Source organism: Mytilus trossulus, chromosome 2, assembly GCF_036588685.1.
Source record: "Mytilus trossulus isolate FHL-02 chromosome 2, PNRI_Mtr1.1.1.hap1, whole genome shotgun sequence".
In the NCBI taxonomy this organism is placed as follows: Eukaryota; Metazoa; Mollusca; class Bivalvia; order Mytilida; family Mytilidae; genus Mytilus; species Mytilus trossulus.
The window spans coordinates 3,054,446-3,080,681 of NC_086374.1; the positions used below are offsets into that span (position 1 = coordinate 3,054,446).

The 26,236-nt window shown below is 31.2% G+C and overlaps 2 protein-coding genes across 5 annotated transcripts in view; one reads left to right on the forward strand and one right to left on the reverse strand.

The window, feature by feature from the left end:
- Window positions 1–26,236, reverse strand: part of LOC134706280 (DNA mismatch repair protein Mlh1-like) — a 149,169-nt gene that overhangs the window by 85,342 nt on the left and 37,591 nt on the right. The gene's annotated exons all lie outside the window — the stretch shown is intronic.
- On the forward strand, window positions 7,717–17,795 carry LOC134706278 (melanocortin receptor 4-like). Of its 4 annotated transcripts, XM_063565054.1 has the most exons (3): window positions 7,717–7,965; window positions 12,083–12,150; window positions 15,963–17,795. In XM_063565054.1, the coding sequence occupies exon 3, from the start codon at window positions 16,255–16,257 to the stop codon at window positions 17,479–17,481; it is 1,227 nt and encodes a 408-aa protein (XP_063421124.1). In that variant the 5' UTR covers window positions 7,717–7,965; window positions 12,083–12,150; window positions 15,963–16,254; the 3' UTR covers window positions 17,482–17,795. The 4 variants fall into 4 exon arrangements, with proteins under 4 accessions (XP_063421124.1, XP_063421125.1, XP_063421126.1 ...); XM_063565055.1 differs by lacking the exon at window positions 12,083–12,150; XM_063565056.1 differs by lacking the exons at window positions 7,717–7,965; window positions 12,083–12,150 and adding an exon at window positions 13,960–14,059.

The window sequence follows — 26,236 nt, forward strand, 5'->3', positions numbered from 1 at the left end:
TAATTTAGTTCCTTTTTAATTTCGATATTACTGCTTTTTCTCCTATTAGTTCAACAGAAAAAAAGGACATTAACAAAAATGTATGTTTCTTTCAAAGGCAGATTGTGAGCGTAAATGAACGGTGACCCCATTTTTTTATTTCATTTTTCTACTAAGCATAAGATAAAGTTCATTTATAGAAAAATATATCAAAATCTTATATTAAATTAAAAAAATGATTTAGACCCTAGAGCCCCCTTAAGGACTATACTGTACGGATTTTGCTCATTTTTGAAGGGTGTATAGTGAACTCTAATAGCTGTTTACAACCATATCTTTTGGTTGCTATTAAATAATTGTCTCTGTGCATTCATACTGCATTTCTCTACTTCCATATTAAGCTTGTTTTGACCTCTGGAATGCGAACAAGAGATAAAGGTCTTAGATGACAAGGTCTCACCAAAACAATCTCCATATATTCAAATTTGGTTATTTTAGGCAATAGATATGTATACAGCTAGTAGAAAATTATTCCAAAAAAAATCCTGGCAGACCAAAGATTTGTCTTTCATGACATCTTGTAGCAAAAATAAAAGTTGGAGTTGGAGGAGTTTGTCAGTGATCGCATTGTTATAGACAGATTTAAATAAAGTTTAAATGTCATTCTATATGCATTTTCATTCATAATGAATTTATAATTTAATAGATATACAAACAATAAACTAACGTTTACAAACAAAATTTCTTTGTCTTTGTATAGTAGATGTATAATATATTAGTTTTAATGAGATGTCCTAAAGAGATGAAAATAGTTCTTTTTGACAAATGAGCCCAATCAAATGTCTGTATAAGGTTTTATGGTCCTATGAAATACTAATGAAACCATAATGATAATTATTCATTAATGATTTTACAAACCAGAATACTTTTGCACTGGTGAACCTCTATCTAATGTGATGTTAATGTGATTGACATTTAGTTAAGGTGGGGTGACATTTTTTTTTTCAATCTACATAATTCAAAGCTATAAAATTGTTTGTATTTGTAATTAGGCTTTTGATAGTATCAGATACCATCGTTTAGTTTTGAAGTATTCTTCAAGCAATACAAAATGTATAATGATTAAGACTGATATTATTGTAAAACTGCAGAAACTGAGTAAAAAGTATCTTTTTAAAATTGTGTCTTTTACATTTAGATATATCTGCAACTCAAAATTATATTTGCCCATCATATGGTCCATTTCAGCATGTTTATGAAATCAGAACTGGATTCTTTCTGCACTACATACTTACTCCAGATTGTATTTTCTTAATTATTTGTTTATCAGAACCATAATGACACAACCTAGCTTCAACCGCTTAAATAATATTACTTTTTATGCAATTTCAGAAGCCTTATATTGTCTCTTATACTAATTTCTCCATTTAGTATGTTATACACGTAAATAATTGTACATTTTTTTGGAGAAGAATATGAAAGGATTGGAATTGTGAAATATACTTATAACCAGGGCATACTAATGTTTTCAGTAAATTAAGTTTACAATGAGAAATTGTTTATCAATGGCATTACATGTTTCAATATCATTTAATGGAGATGTAAATTGCCAAATCTAAATTGTAAAAAATTCAAATTTAAATTAATATACTAAGCCCAAATGTGGTCTATTATTAGATTAAGCAAAGTCATGTGAGGTTTTCTTAAATCACACAATAGCTACAGGCTTTACTTTTGTGGCAGAATAAATTTGCTTTTACATCTTAGAAAAAATTGCAATATTTTACACCTGTATGAACTTAATTCATGCACTGTGATGAAAAATGAGGTCCATTATCTCCTGAGAACAGTAATATAGATAATGTGGATGTATCGTGTTGACATTAATAACAACAATATCACAAACACATCCCGGAATAGACCTTTTAATGGGGGAAGGTTATGTTAACTACTGTAAATAACAAATTAAGGCAATGTTTTTATTATTGTGAAAAAAACAACAGGGCTATAATCACCATTATTTTAACTCACATTTAGAAATTTTTTTATATGAACTAAACAGGATATTTCTCAATATCGCAAAAAAAAAATGCATTTTAGTCTTAAACAAAATTGCAATAAGAAATGCAGACAATAATTTAGAGTATGTGTATTTACATTTGTTGGGTTTTTTTTCAAATGAATATGTGCTGGAATTGTTTCAACATTGATTTAACTGGATACCCTACATTTATCATGCTTTTCAATAAATAAGTATGGTCAAATCGCTAAAGGAAAGCCCTCTGACATTATTGAAAACAATCTTCTGTATTGACATTAATATCTTATTGTAAATTAGATATTTGTAATACTAATAATCAAATGTTATGATAATATGTTATATTTCATTAGTGAAATCTTGAATAATGTTATATAAACTGATACTGATAACTATTATAGCATTGATCATCTTTATAATCTTACATGTCATTGATGTCTATTGACTTTTTGATGACTTCAATTGTATTTTTCATTGATATCTTTTTTAATTAATTTCAACTTCGTACAACTCTGTAATTTTACAAAACAGAAGTTGTAAGACTGCTAAACTAAGCCCTATATGTTAAGATTGCAGGCATAACCAGTGCTCTGTGTTGGCTAATATCAAAGTCAAACATAAATCATTTTATTCAAAACAAAAAGATTGAGGTTTTATTATTCTTGTATGATTTTTAAGATTGATAACTGTCTTCTAATGTGACTATGTTTAAAATAGGCACAGACCAGGGAGCTTGGGTGTTTTTTTATAGATTAATTATAATTAAAAATTTTAAAAGAAAAAAAATTGTTTCAATAGGAAGTTGAAGAAAATAGTTTGTTTCTATAGAAGTTAATGAACATATATCATACCACATCTTCTTATATCTATGCACATGATGAAATTGTTCACCTACTGTACTGACAATGAAAGATTTTGTTGAAAGTCTTTTAAGGTACAGATTGTAATACAAGTATCACATAAACTTAAATTTTCTTAATCATCATGGAGGTCAAGGTTTGATAAATCTGGCTAGACAAGTACACCTTACAATAATTCATTATATTTAAAATAAAGTTCACCTATTGCTTATAGTATCCAAGAAAAAAAACGAAGCAAGATTCTGAACATTGACCAATGAACCATGAAAATGAGGTCAAGGTCAGGTGATACCAGCCAAACATGTACACTATACAATCATTCTATACACCATATATAGTTGACCTATTGCTAAAAGTATCTTAGAAACAGACCTAATAATGTAACTTTGATCACAGATCAAGGATATAAGGTTGAGCTTCAGAGGTCAGTTGAAAATTTTTAGGTACCCATATACCAAATATAGTAATCCTTTTACTCATACGTAACAAATACACATGACAAAAAAATCTTTTCTAGCAGTAACTGAACCATGAAAATGAGATCAAGGACAATGGACATATAAAAGATGGAAATTTTGTAATATATCTCTGCAACTTTTGTCGCAGCCAATACAAAAATGATTGGAAAATTTGGTAAAGATTTCATAAAAAAAAAAATCTAACAAAAATGTAGGTTTGACAACAGAATTGCACTCACAATACAATTTTCCATTAAATTAAAAAAATGACATATCTTTGGTAAAAATATTTCATCACATCTGATTTTGAGATGTTAGATGTATCATATGTTTAAAAGACAATACCTGAACAACACAAAAAAAATAAATAATAAAAGACTGGAGTAATGAACATACATGAAGTTTAGCTATATGTCTTATATCAAATATGAACAAAGGAAAATAACTCAATTTATTTTTCTTGTAACTAAATAAAACTAATTTATTATGTCCATAGCTAATTACAAGACTCCTGTAGAACAAGCAACAGTTCTGAATATAAAATCATTGTTAGTATTAAATAATTAAGTAGATAAATCATTAATCTGGTTTCAGATACATGTACTACTAGCTAAAATATGTGTACCTAGCTATATTTGATAGTTAACTTTCATAACATACTTAAATAAAACAATAAATAGGTCAATTTTCTTTTTTGTGTTTATAACAGGTGTATTAGTCATAAAAACTTACTTTACAATTTGCTATTTCAACTGCCCTTACCAGAAATACTGTGTACTTTGCTACTAAATAATCAAACTATTGTGTCTGTTTCAATAATTGATATAAACACTCAACTTCTAAACTTTCTTTTCTGATGGCCTTTTCAGGATCTGATTCTTATTGTAAAAAGTCATAATTTAAGTGAACTTTTGGCAGTTAGGAGTGAAAATGATTCTCAGTTTACTTAGTGAAGGACTTAATATAAAGCTTAGGAATTCACCGAATGGTACCATATATAATGTACAGCTAAAATGTAACCTCCCTCAATATCTCTCAAGTGAAATTTAATTATAACTACTTTTACAAATTTTCAAATGATCAATATCAATCTGTTAAAGTCATCAACTTGGTCTATTGGGCTCTTCAGTCTTTGGTTGGGTTATTGTTTCTCATATCCATTCTCAATTTTATTTTCAAAGTTTAAAAATTGGAACTATTCTAGTTATTCATTGCTACAAGTCTGAAGGATTATTTTATAACCATATTGTCATGATTTTAGCAAATTTTGGCCCGAGAACACAGTTATTTCGTAGTGCATTTCTTTTAGACAATAAATTCAAATTAAAAAAATCGCACCTGCTCTTTCTCAAAAAGATTTTTACAGTGTAGTGTACTACCAGTGAGATAAATAATATCAAAATTATAGAAACTTCTACCAGCTCTAACTCAAAATATTGACAATTCTGTGTTAAGGGGGTGTAAAATTCAGTTTGACAGCTTCAGATGTGATAAAATTTGACCTTTTAGAACTGGACTAATTCACTACTTAACATAAAGATTCAGCACCAAAATTTTTTTGACATGTAATTACATACCCCTACTTAATATTTCATGCATTTAATAGCAAGAACTGAATTGGGAAAGTGTATCAAATAAAACATGCAAGTTATACACTGTTTACACTAGGGACTATATTCGTAGACAACGAAAACCAGAGGACGATAACTGTGTCCTTGGGCCTTATGTATAATGCTCTCATTGATAGTTTCTGTTATTTGCAAATATTTAGTAAGGACAAATCATATACTGTCATATAACATGTTGTATAAAGAGAAGTATGGCCAGCTGTTTTACTATTAATCTAAATTTCAAGATATCTCATATAATATATAAGATATCTTTAAATTATACATAAGAAGGTGTGGTATAAGTGTCAATGAGACAACATTTCATCCAAGTCAAAATTTATAAAAGTAAACTATTATAGATCAAAGTACGGTCTTTAACATGGAGCATTGACTTACACGGACCAGCAAACTAATAAGGGCCCAAAAATGACTAGTGTAAAACAATTCAAACAGGGAAAACCAATGGTCTAATCGATATAAAAAAACAAAAAAATAGAAACTCTTATGAAACACATTAACAAAAAACAACTACTGAACATCAGATTCCTGACTAAGAACAGTTGCAAACTATTGCAGCTGGTTTAAACTTTTTAATAGGTACTAACCTTCACTCTTATCTGAAACAATAGTGTAACATCACAACATAGAATGACACACTATAGTAGTATAGTATAAAATATCAAACTAGAGGCTCTCAAGAGCCTGTATCGCTCACCTGACTCTATTTGGGTTTTTGAAATCATATAAAAAAAGATCAAATTTGACTACAAAGTAACAACACTTGGCCAGCACCTCATAAAGGAAAGGAACATTCATGCTATGTTTGGTTTTATTCAATTCAGTGGTTCTCTAGAAGAAGACTTTTATATGCATTTCCAATAGGGTCCTATGTTAAACTAAGTCCCCTGCTGGCAGCCATCTTGGATGATGGATTGGTTACAAAGTAACAACACTTGGTCAGCACCTCATAAGGAACATTCATGCTATATTTGGCTGCATTCCATTCGGTGGTTCTCTAAAAAGAAGTCATTTGTATGTATTTCCCATAGGGTCCTATGGTAAACTAAGTACCCTGCTGGAGGCCATCTTGGATAATGGATAGGTTACAAAGTAACAACACTTGGTCAGCACCTCATAAGGAACATTCATGCTATGTTTGGCTGTATTCCATTTTGTGGTTCTCGAAAAAGATGTCATTTGTATGTATTTCCCATAGGGTCCTATGGTAAACCAAGTCCCCTACTGGCGGCCATCTTGGATGATGGATCGGTTACAAAGTAACAACACTTGGTCAGCACCTCATAAGGAACATTCATGCTATGTTTGGCTGTATTCCATTCGGAGGTTCTCTAAAAAGAATTCATTTGTATGCATTTCGATTTCCCATAGGGTCCTATGTTAAACTAAGCCCCCCCTTGGCAGCCATCTTGGATGATGGATCAGCTACAAAGTAACAACACTTGGTCAGCACCTCATAAGGAACATTCATACTATGTTTGGTTTCTTTCCATTTGATGGTTCTCTAAAAGAAGCCATTTGTATGCATTTCCCCTAGGGTCCTATGTTAAACTAAGTCCCCCCCTGGCGGCCATCTTGGATGATGGATCAGCTACAAAGTAACAAAACTTGGTCAGCACCTCATAAGGAACATTCATGCTATGTTATGTTTGATTCCATTCAGTGGTTCTCTAATAGAAGACATTTGTATGCATTTCCCATTGGGTCCTATGTTAAACTAAGTCCCCCGCTGGCGGCCATCTTGGATGATGGATCAGCTACAAAGTAACAACACTTGGTCAGCACCTCATAAGGAACATTTATACTATGTTTGGTTTCATTCCATTCAGTGGTTCTCTAAAAGAAGACATTTGTATGCATTTCCCATAGGGTCCTATGTTAAACTAAGTCCCCCGCTGGCGGCCATTCTGGCTGATGGATCGGCTACAAAGTAACAACACTTGGTCAGCACCTCATAAGGAACATTTATGCTATGTTTAGTTTCATTCCATTCAGTGGTTCTCTAGAAGAAGCACAAAATGTAAAATGTTAATGACGACGACGAGGACAACGGACGATGACGAACGCCATGTGATGAGAAAAGCTCACTTGGCTCTTCGGGCCAGGTGAGCTAAAAAAGACATACATGAACCAAAAAGATCTTTTGAAATAATGTTGGTAAAGACATGAAAAACATGTTAGTTCATTATTTGGTTTGTCGACGCCTAAACTCTATTTAATGTTTCCTGGTTCTAAAGTTGGTTGAAAACCGGCAGATTTTTTTTGTCAAATTTCATCAAAATCTTTTATCCTGACCTATTTGGGATGTAAAAATGAATGCTTTAGAATAAAATTTGAGACAAAGAGATCTATTAGATTTCTCACATGTCTTTAAGTCAAGTTCAATTTTTTTTCCCTGTTGTAACATTGAACTTTATAATCGGAGTCAAAAATAAATACCGAATTTTCTCCTTTGTAACATTATTCACACTGGACATGTACAATGAAGGGTCAGGGGCAACAAAAAAGTCAAGATATTATTATTATATAATTCCTGTAAGTCCTACATAGGTGTTAAAATATTACCCACTTTTTGATTATCTAATAATCGAATATGTAATTTTAAGTTTGATAAATACATATAAAACCTCTATAATACCATATTGGCATGGACATTAAATAATGCAGACCAGTACAGTGTTTTTATTATGTCATATCCAGCAATATATATTTATATATAGTATAATCTTCATCAAGACTTATCAAATGTACAATTAGACTGTCCCTGAACTCTTCACATATCTACACTGACCATTGTAGTAATGTACTGATAGTATAGTTTGAGGCCATTTATTTCAAAACTTATATTGACAAAAATTTGAATAGTTTTACATATGATATGGTTATAGAAAAACAAGTTGACTGTAACCTTTTCAACCATAGATATTTTTAGGGATATTTGTGATGGTTCAGCAGAAATCATCTATACAGCATGCAAACACAGCTTACACAGATAAGAGCAGGTAGATTATTATATTATAATTATTATTTATCTTGATGTTAATATTATTATTATTTATCTTAATGGAATAGACATAAACTGATAACTAATTATTGTGTCCAAAGTCATCCGTTTTAGACATACACATGTCTTATATTTGTCTTTTTTTTTAGATAATAAAATTGAGAATGGAAATGGGGAATGTGTCAAAGCGACAACAACCCGACCATAGAGCAGACAAACTATCCATTTCAATAATTAATGTATATGAGTACCACTGTCCCTGATAAGATCATAAATTGTCTGCTTGTAACATGCTGTCACATTTACTGTTGGTTTTTGTGTTTTTTTACATTTTCCAATTGACTTGTACATGACAATGATAGTGCTTTATCTATAAAAGGTAACACTAGAAGTGCAATAGTGGCCTGGGTCATTATTTTCTGTCATGTATTAATAAAACAATATAACTCTATAATACATTTATATCATACAAATAAATAATTTACAGCAGGATTCCTTCAGCAAAGTAACAAGTCATCAATTGTTGAATCCATGTTTAGATATCATTATATTTAATAAAATTCAGAAAGCCAACTCCATTTTATGCTTTAAGATAGATAAATCATTTTTTTTATAATACATTTTAATTCTTTTGTAATGCATACAGTACATGCTAATACAGCCTTAGGTTGTAGATTTTAAATACATTTCATATCTTTCTGTGCAATTGTATATTTCATTTGATATACGGTAGTTTGCTATCACGGGAAATAACCCCACTATGTATATTAGGTTTTAACATTACTTTGTACCTCATACAGTCAACATCCAAAAAAAGCTGATTTTAATAACGCTTTTTAATTTGGTATTTTAAAAGTCCATCCTTACCCTTATAAATTAATCTTGGATGATTATATTCTACATTTTTTTATTCTGTCTAGCATTTAAAGAAATGACATTTCAATTTACACTAAATCAATTTCAAGAAAGAAAAAAAAAATAGTAAATAATTGTTTAATTTCTTGAATTCCTATCTTTTACAAATGATCTTGTTGAAAAACTAAGCAGCAGTTATGTTGGACTGTCATTTAACACATTTAGACTATTCTTCCAGGAATTGGTTTATGTCATGTGATTTCCTCTCCCTAACTCTCTTAATCAATCATATTTTTTAACTAACATACAGCATATTACTCCACACAATACCTGTCAACCAATGAAAATAAAGAATTAGTGATGAAGTCATGGAACCATTGAAATATGTAGCTAAGAATGGTATACTCAAATCAAATATAACACCAATGACTACAAAATACTGTCTTATATATCAAGGTTTGGGCTTAGCGTTATTTTGAGGAACCCAGACTCTCTATATGTGAACTAGAACGTCTAGGTTTCCAAAATAAAATAAAATTTCAGATGGAAATAGTTTAAGAATACTTAATCCTTCAAGTAGTCAATAAGTCGCATCATATCATTAGATTATGGGCTGAATTCCAAGATATATGAAAATAAGAAGATGTGGTATGATTGCCAAAAGTTTTCAGAAATGGAGTGACTAAACAAGTGATGTGTCTCGTACATGTGACAATCCTTAAACAGCTAAAAGTAAGATACATTTTTATTTCAAAAGTGCAAGTCAGTGACAAAAGCTAAAATTAAGATTGTCTATAAAATAGAGTACATTTAATAAAATTTGTTTGTCTTTAAAATAAAATGAAAACTTCCGGAAGACAAAAATTAAAAAAAAAATCAAATATCAATCTATCTTGGTTTTCAAATCATATATAAAAACTATTTAAAATTGAGACCTCTTTTCAAGCAAAAATGAAAAATGTTCACTTTAAAATTCTCTCCAATTGGTATTTTCTTATAATGATGCACTCAGTATTGTTCTTGCTGAAATGAATCAATATGACTATACATGACGATGTTTTCAGGTAAATATTTGTTACTCTGATGATTTTATTCCTATCCTAATTAATTGTTTAAAATCTTTTAATAGTACCCCCTTCAACAAATGGCCAGAATCAATTCACACAAACTACAGTTTTGAAAACGTATCAATATGCACCACTCTCTACTTTTCAGGTGGTTTTTATTGTGCCTAGAAATGAAATCAAATTGCACCACATTTACTCGAATATTTTTTTAACCATTATCATGCATGTAAATGCAACATTTACTAACTAAGAACTTATTATTTACTAACTAAGAACTTATTATTTACTAACTAAGAACTTATTATTTACTAACTAAGAACTTATTATTTACTAACTAAGAACTTATTATGCATGTAAATGCAACATTTACTAACTAAGAACTTATTATGCATGTAAATGCAACATTTACTAACTAAGAACTTATTATTTACTAACTAAGAACTTATTATGCATGTAAATGCAACATTTACTAACTAAGAACTTATTATTTACTAACTAAGAACTTATTATTTACTAACTAAGAACTTATTATGCATGTAAATGCAACATTTACTAACCTATTGACTTCAGATAAAACAGATCACTCATCAAAATAAAAAAAACCTCACCAATAAATAAATTGTTCAATAATAGAATAGTTTTTCACACAAAGATATCTGATATATTGTTTAAGACAATAGGGTCTGATAGAGGGTAGAAGATCACAAATTACATCAAGCATTTATAAAGACAAGAGGCTTTCAAGAGCCTGAATTGCTCAGCTGTTATTCTTTGCTTAAATCTAAATTTATCAATGAATTCTTTTGCAGTTTTTTGTTTTTATCTTGAATGTCATGATAGATAAAGATGAACTGTAAACAGTAAAAATGTTCAGCAATGTAAGAACTACAGATAAATTTATATGACCAAAATTGTTAATTGATCCCTTCAGGAGTTGTTGCTCTTTAAAGAATTTTGTTCACTATTTCTTCATCTAGTTTGCTTACTTAAAAAAAACTTCTCCTTCCCCTGCTGTATCAATTTCAGCCAAACTGTCAGAGTATCTAGTATAAATGTATAGTAACCTAGGCACATTCCCACTAACCCTCTTCTCTATATATAACACCTGCTTCAAAAATCAAGGGGTATAATAATAATAAATGGTTTAATGTCCATAGTGTCACTTTAAACACAATGTAGTAAATACTGAATATCCAGATTAATAAATATTCTTCATCACTTGGACATAATGTATACATATATATGAATAAATAATGAAGTCCAACTAAAAAACTGGTTGCCTGATTAATCAGTCTCTTTTCTCAGGTACAAAGTTTGGTAATTCAAATCAGTACTGCAGTGAGATACTGATGTATTAACTTTCTATTTTTTACACAGTTCTCAAAATCCTTTTTTGCTATGTGGTTAGTGGACCACCCCAATGATCACTGGACCACCACAACTACATATTTGTTGGTCCTGTATTTGCAGTTTAATTTGATCCATCAATTGTTTCCATAAGTTTATTATATACTTTATATTAATAAACCTTTGTGATCAGTGGAGCTAAATAAAATACCAGAAAGCGTAGAAAAGAACAAAAACCACCACAAACTGATTAAAAGAGACAGGTCGTCAGGGCCTGACAGGAAAGCCAGTTTTCAAGAACATTGTTTTCTATTAATATCTAACTAATGTGAGCAAAGAAAGTAAAATTTCGTTATATAGTATTTTATATCACTCAAAACTTTTCCAGAAGATCTCTCATGTCCTTTAAAAAAAAACCAGCTTAAACATAGTACACAGCAAGGTTAATGTTTCCGTACATCAGTTACTTTAAACCAACTTATTTTCCTGGATACTTTATTTTGTTTTATTCCTTGCCGAGTCCACTTTGCTTCGGTTAAATTTTGCGATTTTCTAATTTATATTTGTGTTATTTTTCTACTCGTGAAGGTTGCAGATTAAATCACTCACGAAAATAAGTTGGTTTACAGTATTTATGAAAGCAAGGTCCAATATATACAAATAATCTCATAGTCTGTTTTTCATGGTGTCATTTTAAACATAATATAGTACACATTTAATGTCCAGATTTATCCCTCAGGAAATAAATATTCTTCATCACTTGGACATAATGTATACATATATATGAATAAATAATGAAGTCCAACTAAAAAACTGGTTGACTGATTAATCAGTCTCTTTTCTCAGGTACAAAGTTTGGTAAGGGATGAAAATTATAACTGCTGTGTAATAATTCTACATTATAAGGAAAAAACGTAAGTATGTTTGTCTAAATTTAATTATTTTATAATTACTCCAGATTTTCAGATGTAAAGACAAAGGAGTAATTTCATTAACAGTTAAAAGGTTAAAATCTGCTATAAATTTTTGATGTTTTTAAAATTGGGCTAAAAAATGACAAATTTCACTTAGAAATACTTATATGATAAAACTAGTAAGACAAAGATATATTTTGTTTCGCACCTTCCTTTAAAATTTATAATGCTTAGACCCCTACAATAAACATTTTAGATCATAGGTGGTGGCCAAGGTTTTCCTGAAGCTTTTATGTCTCAGTCTGGAAATTGCACAAAATTATTGTATTTTGACAAAATGTCCAAAATACTCCTACTTTGGAGAATATAATGTAGTTTTATGAAAAAAACTGAGGCTTTTAAAATTGACCCATTTATGAACCAAATTGTGACTTTTTTGGTGTTTTATAATAAAGTTAGGCAGTTTTGTGCCAATAGTGAACCTTGACCTTTATCAAATAGAAGATATTAAAGCTTTCAATATAACAATATTCAATTATCATAAAATATGTTCACCTTGGCCATCATTTATAATCTGCACATCTCGGTTGAAAACCTTTTTTCGAAAGAAAAAAAGTGTAAACTTTCTATTTTTTTAGTAGAAGTTAACTTGCGACCAAATTAACAAAAAATTTGAAAGACTCAAAACATCTCTTTCAGCAGATTCCAAACAAGCTGCAAAAAGATATCTCAAAGAACAGCTTTGTGATGCTTATATCCCTCGATATGACTCAGACTTAGTTCCAAATGAAAGGCTCTTGTGCCAATGCAAGGTTATATATTTTTACCATTCTCAGTTTGGGTTCCAAAAAATAATTAGATAAGGACAAATATTCTTTTATATAGTCAGTGTAAAATTCTTTAGTGAAATCTCATAAAATCAGATAAGAACAATAGTAATTTCCCTCTAATCGGAAAACTCCAGTACTATGGCGTTCCTAAATATTATTTAGAGTTAAAATGATTTCAAAGAAATTTAGAATTTGTCATACAGGAAATAAGTCTTGTATGATTTTTTATTTTAGTTTCTTGTGTATAATTTCGGAGTTTAGTATGAAGTCCATTATCACTGAACTAGTAAATATATTTTTTAAAAGGGGCCAGCTGAAGGATGCCTCCGGGTGTGGGAGTTTCTTGCTACATTGAAGACCCATTGGTGGATTTCGGCTGTTGTCTGCTCTATGGTTGGGTTGTTGTCGCTTTGACACATTCCCTATTTCCTTTCTCAATTCTATAGTATGATTGCCAATGAGACAACTCTCTGCAGGAGACCAAATGACACAGAAATTAACAACTAAATGTCACTGTACAGCCTTCAACAATGAGCAAAGCCAATAGCATAAAGTGAATATTCCCCAAAACTGTATGCCCTGAAATAGATTATATATGTTTTCTTTTTTCTTTACAACTTCTTGAAAATTCATGTAACAAATTTGATGAAGTGTATTTTTGTGAAATTCATGCATAACTATCGGCAATGTCTTGTGGAACTAAAACAGCAACTTCTGTTGTACCAATATATAAGTTTCTGCACTGCTTATAACAGTTTTAGGAAACAGAACACTGTCTGAAGCTTTTTATTATCTTATATATAGATTATTTTTGATTGAAAGTTTAATAGTTATTTTATATCTTATTAAAAGTTTTAATGATTATTTCCTGAATACATCATTAGGATGATTTAAAGTTTTTATGATTATAAGACCTGAATCAGAATATAATATTATGTAACATATATCTGTGACAAATTTGGCTTTTATATTGGGTGATTGAATCCCAAGAGATTTCTATCTGAGAGACCATTTTCATTTAAAAGGTATATTTTCTATCCACTTCAATCTTCAAAGTCAAATTCCAAGTTCATCAACAGGTAAGACATAATTAATGTGGTACTAACTTTAAAGTAAAATTACCTGCTTCTGAAATAAACAAGTTTACTTGTGTTCGACACAGAAAGAGGTAATTAAGCTAAAGTTTGACAGAGAGCAACATTGGCATCACACAGAAAGAGGTAATTGAGCTAAAGTTTGACAGAGAGCAACATTGGCATCATGTCAACGTATAGATATTGGAGGATTAGGACTGAAACTTTCTGCACTGTCTTCAACTTCATATAATTTCTATAATATGCAGACACTCTAATTTACTCTAATTTTGTTTATGATCTTACATGTAATTATAAAGATCTAAAATTTGCTGCCAAATCTTGTCCAACCAGAATGTAAAATATTATATAAGTCTTTTTATAACTTTTACTTTTCAAGCAATACACATACGTATGATGTTTCCGTAAGTCTGAAGAATTATACAGGAAAACTAACGGAAAGTGCACACAGACAAAGGAAAAATTATCTACTGCCAATCAAAATGACAACTTTAAAATCCTCCACCTAAACATCAGCTTATAAATAGAGTTTTATCGTGTGAAGATTTTGTAATTAATTAATTTGTGTCGTAATAAATTAATATTTACGAGAGAATACTATGAAATAAATAACAAATGTCAATATCAATTAGGACAGGAGATCTATATTGCTAATCAACTTGTTTTGCTGAGGGAAGAATAAATTATGGAATATTAACCAAAAATGTTTTGTGTCTGGGACAACAAGCCTATCAAAAATTGTGAAGTTTCCGCATTAAAAAAAAATTCTGGATGCCACATTTTACTCAAGAACTTGATTGCCCATAAAATATGAATATATATTGAAAATGTTGATTGCAGTGAAATGATATTTCATTATTGCAAACGCATTGGTGAACAGTGGTTGTGTCGTTGTGATTGGAATAAATAAAAGATATTGGAATGATTTGGAATACAAATAAAAAGTAGGTTTTATTTGTCAAAAATATTTATTGAGAATTCTTAAAGTAATTTTATGAATAGCACTTTTTTTTTAAATTGCAATGTGAGCAAAGTATTTGTAATTCAGAAAAAATCTGGACTTTGACAAACTTGTATGTGCTTTTACAACTTGCTGAAATTATTCTAGTGCTGTGAACATTTCAGCCTTACTAATTTACAGGCTATCTGTCTGTGATTTTAACTTGGAATTATTTTAAATTATGTAATTTCCATAATTTCTTGTGCTTGATTTTTTTTAAATATAAATTCCATGTTAATTCGGTATTTTAATGTTTCGAGTGGCTGTACACAATTATTTGAGAAATCACAATTTCAAGTGAAAAATTGCTTCTGTTTTTTCTCTGGCCTTAAACAGAAATTTTATACATATGATGACATTTTTCACTATTTTTTTTTTTTATAGTTAATAGATGTAAAAAAAATGAGTTTTATATGAATACAAAACTTCATAAAATCTGAAATACATCACAATTCCATAAACTTTGCCTTAAAAAGAAAATAACTGGTATCAATTAGTAAGGGGAAAAAAATTACAAAATTATATTTTTGGTTTTTTTTAAAGAACGCTTACTAATTAAGACTTTGTTAATCTTGTATGAATTTTAATTTTAGTTTCTTTCAAATATTTTGGAGTTTAGTACGACGTTCATTATCACTGAACTACTAAACATTTTTGTTAGGAGCCAGCTAAAGCACACCTTCTGATACCAGACATTCTCGCTGTATTCACTATTGAAGACCCATCAGTGTCACCTTCAGCTGTTTTCTGCTTTTTGGTCGGGTTGTTGTCTCCTTGAATTATTCCCCATTTCCATTCTCAATTTAATTACTATTCTTCTTTTATTGTTTAAAAAGATCTTATAAGGTTATACAAATAAAGTAATCATTTGTCATATTCTAATTTCAGAAACTTCAAAGAAACTTGAGAAGAACTGTCATAAATCGTAGTTAAGTGAAGTCAACAACTATCTCACTAATTAATATGTAGTATTTCGGATGAAGCATTTAATGAAGAAGGAATTCACAAAGTGGATTTCTAGAGAGAGACATATACTATAAACCAGAAAATAAAAAGAGGAGTTAAAAGGAACTAAATCGTTGTCTAGTTATGATAACATATCTGTAAAAAAATAAAACATCAACTTGGGCCAGAGGAATCAATTAACTTTTAAGCAATTGAAATCCACAATACCATAGACATGGAATTCAATATCTCATTTTTGGAAAAGATTCTTGAAAGGGAAAAATTAACAGGATTTGAAGAATTTTTGTCATCAATGAATTTTACTTTTGAAACCAACCAAACAACAGAATCGTCTTCTACCGAACCAGAAACTATTATCACTATAACTCTAAGTATGGTGGCTCTGATTCTTAATTTCTTTGCTGTGTGTGGAACATATAATATACCAAATGGATTAACGACTCATTCTAAACTAATTATAAGTCTAGCCATCTCAGATATTCTCATTGTTATCAGTGTTTTAGCTCACCAAATTTCGAATATTGTCCATGAACCTCTGAATCCATTAACAGCTACTGCCAATGAAAGAATCTCAATTGCCTGTTCATTTGCGGTTATCAGTTCTCTGAACATAATGGCCCATCTGATATCACTGTTGAACCTGCTGATGATGGCTGTAGATCATTACTTGGCCATTATAAGACCATACCAGTATGCTTTTCTCCTTAATAAGCGTAATGGCGTTATTATCATCATTTCAATGTGGAGTGTGGCATTTATTGGTGCCTTTGTTAACTTTTTCACTGGGATAGGAAGTTTTGAAGAGGGTAAATTGAACTACTGTGAATACATAATGTACAATGATTTCCATGGAGATTATCTGGTTATAGCTTTTACTTTTGTCTGTCTTCTTAGTATTGTTTTCATGTACCTAAGGATATATTGTGAAGTTCGTAAGATGAACAAACGTCTGACCTTATTGACCTTCAATAAAGAACACAATTCTAAAACTTTGATAACAACACTTTTGATAATTGGAACTTTTACTGTGTGCTGGATGCCATTATTCACGCTTCAAACTGTACTTCTTATTAAAATCCATGTGGATCCTCAAGCTTTGTTGAAGGACATTACTTTGATCAAAGCTTTGATTTTAGCTAACAAGTACTTGTATTCTCTACTATTACTGAACTCAATTTGTGATCCAATCATCTATGCAGTAAGAATTAAAGAAGTTCAGTTAGGCTACAAAAAGTTCTGGAAATCACTATGTGGGGAATACAAACTATTACAAAATATAAGTGTAAGGAAGTCATCCAAGATAGTTTCATTACTGGAAAGACGTAAAACGAGAGTTGTCTCTGAACAGGAAACAGGAGAAAGAACCATTTGTTTGATGATGAGTGAAAATGGCTGTGACAAAGATAAAGACAAATCCAATATTGAATGTGACAACGAATGATATGATTGACAGAACATAACTAATATTGAGAGAAGGAAATGATTAAAAACTTTAATATGTGTATTGTGTAAGGGAAACATAGAAAAACTTATCATGGAGCCAGTAGGATACAATTGTTTTAGTTTATTCATTTAACTGTACTTAGGCATTTGACATTGTAGTGAAGACATTACCCATTAGATTTACAAACTGAATTTCAACTTACATATATTAATTTAACATTACAGAATGCATTTATCATTTTATAATTTTAAAATATTTGTTGTTACATGTATTTATATATAATTTAATTTCAAAATATTTTGTGTGCACAATTATCTATTTTTTCATATGGCCTTCATCGTAAAAATACTCTTTTAATTAAGGAGTAACAGAAGGGATATGTAACCACTCTTACAAATTCCTCACTACAAGCCTAATTGGATAACTTTTCTTTAAAAAAATACCATGCTTGGGTAAGTTACAACACTGGAATTAAACTGAGATACTACCAAACATTTAAAACAATAAGGAGATGTGGTATGATTGCCAATTAGACCAACTAAAAGTTTCCAAAAAACAGACTTCAACAAGAAAAATAAACATTGACCAATGAACAGGGGTCAAATTTAAGCTTTTTCGTTTACTGACCAGTTGGACCAGTAGACTGAAAAATCTACAGGTCTTACAAAAATGACATTCATTTGACAAACACTAAATTAAATAAATGAAAGATGTTTGGTTTTATTTTCATGTCTTCTTTGACATATGTTAAACAAGAAAAGTGATTTCCTCTCCTTTATTCTCGTAGATTTGTTGGGCTATTCTGATTGTTCAATTAAGCAAGTACTGAATCTAACTTAAAATTTGAATATCCCTTTACAAAAAAATTCTTATCTTCATGTAGGTCTGTCACTGCACATTTTTCACATGTTATGCAATTCCTTTCATTGCGATCAACTATATAATTTAACCATTCAAGATGATTTTCCCAGGATTTTTTATAATTATGTTTCCTTTTATCAATTTCATAAACTTTATTTTTGCATTTAATTTTTTTGTCTGGCGGTTTAACTCCTTCCAAAAATTTCCACCTTTTGTGTTGTTGTGAAGGACCAGATATTAATTAACTCAATTCATTGCTTTCGCAGGTAATTTTTTTGTTTTAAACAAGATTGCAATGCAAACATCAATTTCCATCAAACAAGTATCTACTGGTCTGCCGGACCAACAGCTGTCAAAATCTACCGATTCGACACAAATTCTACTGGTCTCGGACCACCAAACCAGCTTTAATATTGACCCCTGTCAATTATCCATATAAATATGGTCAAGGTCAGATTAACCATGGCAGGCACACATGTACAGCTTACAATCATTCCATACAACAAGTATTGTTGACCTATTGCTTATATCCTTAGAAAAACAGACCTAAACACAACAACTTAACACTGAGCACTGAACCCTGAGGTCAAGGTCAAACAAAACTTGCGAGACTGACATGTACATCATAAAGAAAATTCCATACACCAAATATAGTTGACCTTTTGCATATCAAAAAAGACCAAAACTCAAAAACTTGACATGCCAGCTGGGCACTTACAATTATTCCATACACCAAATTTAGTAGACCTATTGAATACTGTTAAAGAAAAACCAAGACCAAAAAAAAAAAAAATCTTTGATCACTGAACCATGAAAATGAGGTCAAGGTCAGATGACACCTGCCAATTGGACATGTTCACCTAACAATCTTGATTCCACCTTCTACATTAACATATACAGCATTTAAGAAGTTAGTTAATGCCGCTGCAGACGGAAAACTATCCCTATGTCAAATTTTCTGCAACAAAAGTTGCAGGCTTGACAAAAACTGGAAAGGGCTTAACTCATCAGATCGATACAAGCATAAAAAAATAATGACAAGAAATGAGCTGTCAAATTGACAGCAAACTGTGTTTTCTGTATTTTAAATGTTGCTTTCAGGCTTATTAACCTGCCCTGTATGTATAGTCCAATATACCAGAAACTGTAACTCTTAAACAGAAAAATAAAAATTGTCAATATCAAATAGGGCTAGCATTTTGTCATCAGTAACAGCATTTTTAAATTTGAAAAGGATTGTCTGGAAGGTTCATAAATTATTGCACTGAAACAGCATGAAGTGCAAATTTCCAATACAATGTATTAACCATTAACTCCTGAATGGCAAAATTGAAAATCATCAATATCAAACTTGACCACAATTTTGTCATTAGTAACAATGTTATATAATTTGAAAACAATAGATAAAAGGATTCATAAATAGTTGAATGGAACCCATATAAAGGACCATAACTCCTAAATGGTAATAGTGAAAATGGTTAAAATATTACATGGACTCCATTTTGTTTTTTGTAAGAATATATTATAATTTGAAAACTACAGGTGAGAGGATTCATAAATTATTAAACAGAAACAGCAAAATGTGCTATTTTGTAATCTATCAAGGACCATAACTCCTGAATGGTAAAAAAGAAAATTGTCAATATCAAACTTGACCTTCATTTTTGTCATCTCTCTGAAAACTCAGGTTAAAACCCAGTCAGGACCTGGTAAGGTATTTCTACATTCCTCAACAACAGCAAAAAGTACAGATCTAAGTTTCAATTTTTACTTTATAATGAAAGAGCATCTTTATGACATGAAAACACGCTTTCCAATTTATTTTTGTGGGTGGACAATATTTTGGTCCTTTTTCAGTAAGTTTATAACCTCTCTGTCTTGAAGTATAATGAGGTCCCCTGTAATTAATGGCCAAAGGGATCATATCTAAACTTCAATGTTTTACAGACTCATGGTGAATGAGCATTTGTTTATTCTGCATTGGAATTTTACATTGTCATTATTCAATACTATTTAGTATACAAATAGATTTTATTCTATAATGATGTTGTAGATACTAAATTGTAGTATTCATTTTAATTGGTAGGGAACCAAACAGCCTGGTCTTATTCCATTTAAAAGGTTTCTTACAAAACATGCTTTCCATTTATTATTATAGGAACCTTTACTAAGGCTATTAATTCTCTTTAAAAATCTTTCCCAATTTTTTACTGTATGATCTTTTGTAAATCATAAGATATCGGGGTTTCTCATTGTTCAAGGTCATATTGTAACTGTTAATGTTCCGAGGCCTCTCAAGGATTATTGAGCAAGACTACCATTTGCACCCCATTTTATTGTGTGATTTGCTTATTCTGTCAACCAGGAGGTTCAAGTGAAAGTCATTGAAATAAGTGTTGTAATGGCAATCATACTTACTTCCAAGACAAGACAATCCAATTCAACAATTTTATTTCTCAATTACGATGCCTCAAAGGAGCAGAGCAATTACAATCATAATCACTGTATACCAATGAATATGATCATTTTTGTTGATTGAAAGCATTAAACTAAAACTAATTAAAAGATACGAAAAGGGAGACAACAATCATAGTTTGAATGGTGCAGTTGGAATTTTTCTGCAAGTGTTGGAAGAGCAAGAGGGTCAATGACCCTCAGTCACATCTTAAGATATTTAACCATTTTATTACCATATTGTTAAAATCTCCATTTGACATCCACCATATTGATTTTGAGAGGTTATTTGAAGATTTAAAATTGGTTAATTTAGACAATATATCAGCAATAACACACCTTCCAAATCTAAGTGATGGACATTGAAGTAGAAAATGAACTTTATCTTCAATGTCATCTTTACATGGCTTACAAAATCCTTGGTCTGAGGGTGTACCTTTGTGTCTTCCCATTTTTAGGTTAGGGGCCGGGCATATTCTAGATTTTGTTAACTCATGTATTGTCTTACAATTTTATAGGTTGTATTTCTGTAAATACACATTGCAATTTTTTTCTGAGGTTAAAACAGTGCCACTTTTACTATAAAGTCTCATAAAAAATTATATCCTAGATTGGAAAGTTTATATGCACTACTAATGTACTCGAAGGTCAAAATACAGGACTGTGCGGCATATTTTCAACACTTATATGCCCCGACCATTCCACCATAAACTACTAACTGACATATACAATATTAATAAAGAGACATCTGACTGCCGATTGACAATTTAAAGACCATTCCACAATAAAACTAATAAGCTTCTGACTGCCCAAGGACAGGTAACAAACCATTCCACAGTTAACAAAAAAGTTTCTGACTACTCAAGGTCAATTTACAGACCATGGACAGTAAACAAATAATTTACATATTGAATATTTATAACAAAATCTTCTTACTGCTCAAGGACAATTTACAGACCATTTCACAGTTAACAGATAACTAACATACAACAATGCATTGGAGATATATATCAAAGCCTGCTTACGACCAAGGACATTCAACAGACCATTCCACGGTAAACAGTTGACATACTGGAGATTTAAAACAAAGTCTGGTGTCTTTACAAGGACAATTTACAAACCACTCCACAGTAAACAGATAACTACAAACAACAAGTTGACATATTGGATAGTTATAATAAAGACTTCTGACTGCCCAAGGACATTTTCAAAAGACCATTCCACAGTATAAAAAAACACCATAAAACAATGCTGTTTACAGTTTATCTCTATTTAAAATAGTATTCAAGATAATAACCAATAACAGCAAAATTTATTTAAAAATTACAAATAGGGGGGAGGCAACCCAACAACCTGATGTCCGATTCATCTGAAAATTTCAGGACAGATAGATATTGACTTAAAAAAAAAATTAAATACTAATTATATTTGCTCTGAAAGCTTTGGTTTCAGAGCTATAAGCCAAATTTACATTTTACCCCTATGTTCTATTTTTAGCCATGGCGGCCATCTTGGTTGGTATGTTTGGTCAACACACATACTTTAAATCTAGATACCCTAATAATGATGGTGGCTAAGTTTGGTGAAAATTGGCCCAGTAGTTTCAGAGGAGAAGATTTTTGTAAAAGATTAGAAAAATTTACAAAAAGTTGGTAAAAAATGACTATAAAGGGCAATAACTCATTAAGGGGTCAACTGACCATTTTGGTCATGTTGAATTATTTGAAGATCTTACTTTGCTGAACATTATCGCTGCTTACAGTTTATCTCTATCTATACGACGACGGATGCCGATGGACAACAGAGGGCCAGGTGAGCTAAAAAGGAAATTGGCACATAATTGAAAGAATGAAAATTTTTAAAAATCGGTGCAAATGTCATACACCCTCAATGTATTGGATATCTAAAACAAAGCCTTGTGACTGCCCATGGCTTTACCACCCTCAACAATGTATTGGATATTTAGAACAAAGCCTTGTGACTGCCCATGGCTTTACCACCGTAAACAATGTATTGGATATTTAGAACAAAGCCTTGTGACTGCCCATGGCTTTACCACCGCAAACAATGTATTGGATATTTAGAACAAAGCCTTGTGACTGCCCATGGCTTTACCACCCTAAACAATGTATTGGATATTTAGAACAAAGCCTTGTGACTGCCCATGGCTTTACCACCGTAAACAATGTATTGGATATTTAGAACAAAGCCTTGTGACTGCCCATGGCTTAACCACCCTAAACAATGTATTGGATATTTAGAACAAAGCCTTGTGATTGCCCATGGCTTTACCACCCTAAACAATGTATTGGATATTTAGAACAAAGCCTTGTGACTGCCCAAGGACAATTTACACCTGTGAACAAGGAAGAGAATGACATAACAAGTCTTCCGTCTCCATTGATGTAAACAACTCCAAAACAATAATAACAATACAAGACACGAAAAAAGTATAATCATTTCACTTTTTATATGTTTCATAATATATTTTTATACATTTTGCTCGTAAAATACCTAAAAAGAGCTTAAAATTCACTGTACGTTTATGTACATGTTAATGGTGATGACTACATTTTTTTTTTAATATTTTTTTTTCCATTTCTTCCTTTGCAAGTAAAATGCATAAAATTCTAGCAATGTTAAGACTAGAAACATGTCTTCTTTTAAAAGTTTTGACTTTTATATGTAATATTCCAGGAAAAATAACAAATATGATGAATCCTCCTATTAAGTTATAGTTTTGTTACTTGCAAAAGAAAAACAAAAAATACATGATGCTATGATAGTCATGCAGGGATTAAATAAAAACATTTACCAAAAAGTCCTTTCCTGTTAATATTCTCAACAAACAGGGGAATATTGAGAAATGACTTTGAATGTCAGATCTTTGATTATTTTCTATTCAATTTATTCCCAACTTTAATGGACACAGTTAGAGATAGACATAAGGTATAGACTGATTTCTTAAAACTGTAACGTAGATATAAACGATAAACATTCTGATGACAGTCAAAAATTATCTGATTGTTGTTACAGTTAATGGAAATCAAATCAATTGTCTGTATCAAAATAAAAAGATGTAAACAAAGGTCACCATAAGGCCTTCAACAATTAAAGAACCTTTGTGAGAACGCTAACATACCCTACGCCTCCGCCACTATAGGTCACCATGAGGCCTTCAACAATTAAAGAACCTATGTGAGTACGCTAACATAGTACCCTACGCCTCCGCCACTATAGGTCACCATAAGGCCTTCAACAGTTAAAGAACCTTTGTGAGAACGCTAACATACCCTACGCCTCCGCCACTATAGGTCACCATGAGGCCTTCAACAATTAAAGAACCTATGTGAGTACGCTATCATAGTACCCTACGCCTCCGCCACTATAGGTCACCATAAGGCCTTCAACAGTTAAAGAACCTTTGTGAGAACGCTAACATACCCTACGCCTCTGCCACTATAGGTCACCATAAGGCCTTCAACAGTTAAAGAACCTTTGTGAGTACGCTAAAATAGTACCCTATGCCTCCGCCACTATAGGTCACCATAAGGCCTTCAACAAGTAAAGAACCTATGTGAGTATGCTAACATACCCTACGCCTCCGCCACTATAGGTCACCATAAGGCCTTCAACAAGTAAAGAACCTTTGTGAGAACGCTAACATACCCTACGCCTCCGCCACTATAGGTCACCATAAGGCCTTCAACAATTAAAGAACCTATGTGAGTATGCTAACATAGTACCCTATGCCTCCGCCACTATAGGTCACCATAAGGCCTTCGACAATTAAAGAACCTATGTGAGTATGCTAACATACCCTACGCCTCCGCCACTATAGGTCACCATAAGGCCTTCAACAAGTAAAGAACCTTTGTGAGAATGCTAACATACCCTACGCCTCCGCCACTATAGGTCACCATAAGGCCTTCAACAATTAAAGAACCTATGTGAGTACACTAACATACCCCATGCCTCCGCCACTATAGGTCACCATGAGGCCTTCAACAATTAAAGAACCTATGTGAGTACGCTAACATACCCCATGCCTCCGCCACTATAGGTCACCATAAGGCCTTCGACAATTAAAGAACCTATGTGAGTATGCTAACATATCCCATGCCTCCGCCACTATACAAACAAAATCTCACCAGTTTCAAAGTTCAAAGACTGATAACTCTACAAAAGTCAAATGATGAAAATTTTCTTGTGGACATGCACATTAACATAGTATGTCCTCATTTACTACAAAGTTTCATGAAATTCTGTTTTGTGGTTTCAGAGGAGTTGCAGTGACAAACTGTTGCTGTAGTATATTGAGGCTTATAAGTTTAAAGGGGTGTAAATCATAGGGGAAAAATTAATCATAATTTCCTGTTGATATGCACATAATTTGTCCTTTATAATCTACAAAGTTTCATGAAATTCTTTTGTATGCTTTTAAAGGAGTTGTGATGACAAACTGTTGCACTAGTATATTGAGGCTAATAAGTTTAAAAGGGGCATAGCTCCTAGAAAAAAAAATAACAGCAAATTTCCCCTGTATGCAAAATCAAATTGCGAAATATTAAAAAAAAATTGTATTTAAAAAAAGAATGCTTGATCAAAATACTTAATTTTTTGTTTTAATCATCAGAGAAATGGCACTACAGTCTTGACGTAATCTTTAGGATTAGATAATAAATAAGTTGTTTGTGCTTTCCCTTTTTTCTTTGAATAAACAATGTTGACAATTTAAGAAAGTGAAGGATTAAGATATACCCGTAAGGAACAACCCATCACCTTAATCTATTGCTGTATCTATCAAGGTCATTATCTATCAAGGTCATTAATCACTGTCCATTTAACAATACAATACAAACATAAGTAACCTACTGTTGTAAGCATGGACATCGTACCAGGACAATTATAGGTAGATCACACACCAACATAAAATTGTAGGTTTCTCATCATTTTAATTTCTTATCCACAATCTCAAAACAAATCATGGGTTTAAAACATCCTACCAGTACATGATTTGAGGATGAAGGTAACTCAACTGTAGTAAAAAATTTTACATAGCATGTAGTCATAAATTATTATTAACTTATGGCTTAATTAACATGCTTATAAAATCATAAATTACAGGTGACAGAGTTGATTAAAAACTTTTTTCTAGCACATCATTAAATCACATTGAATCATTCATGGATGTAAGCCTAAAACTAATATTTTTCAAATACTGTGGATTCATGTATTTTTGTATAAATCAGTTTTCATGAGGAAAAATCATATTTTCATAAATATTTGATTTTATGATTTTCCAAAATTCTCCCTTCAAGCCTATATATAAATATGTACTTCTTGTAACCTTTACTCACAAAATCCATGTAAATTTGTACCCCACTAATAATAATGATAGTATTGTATTGATCATAAAAAAAAACTGTTTTGTTGT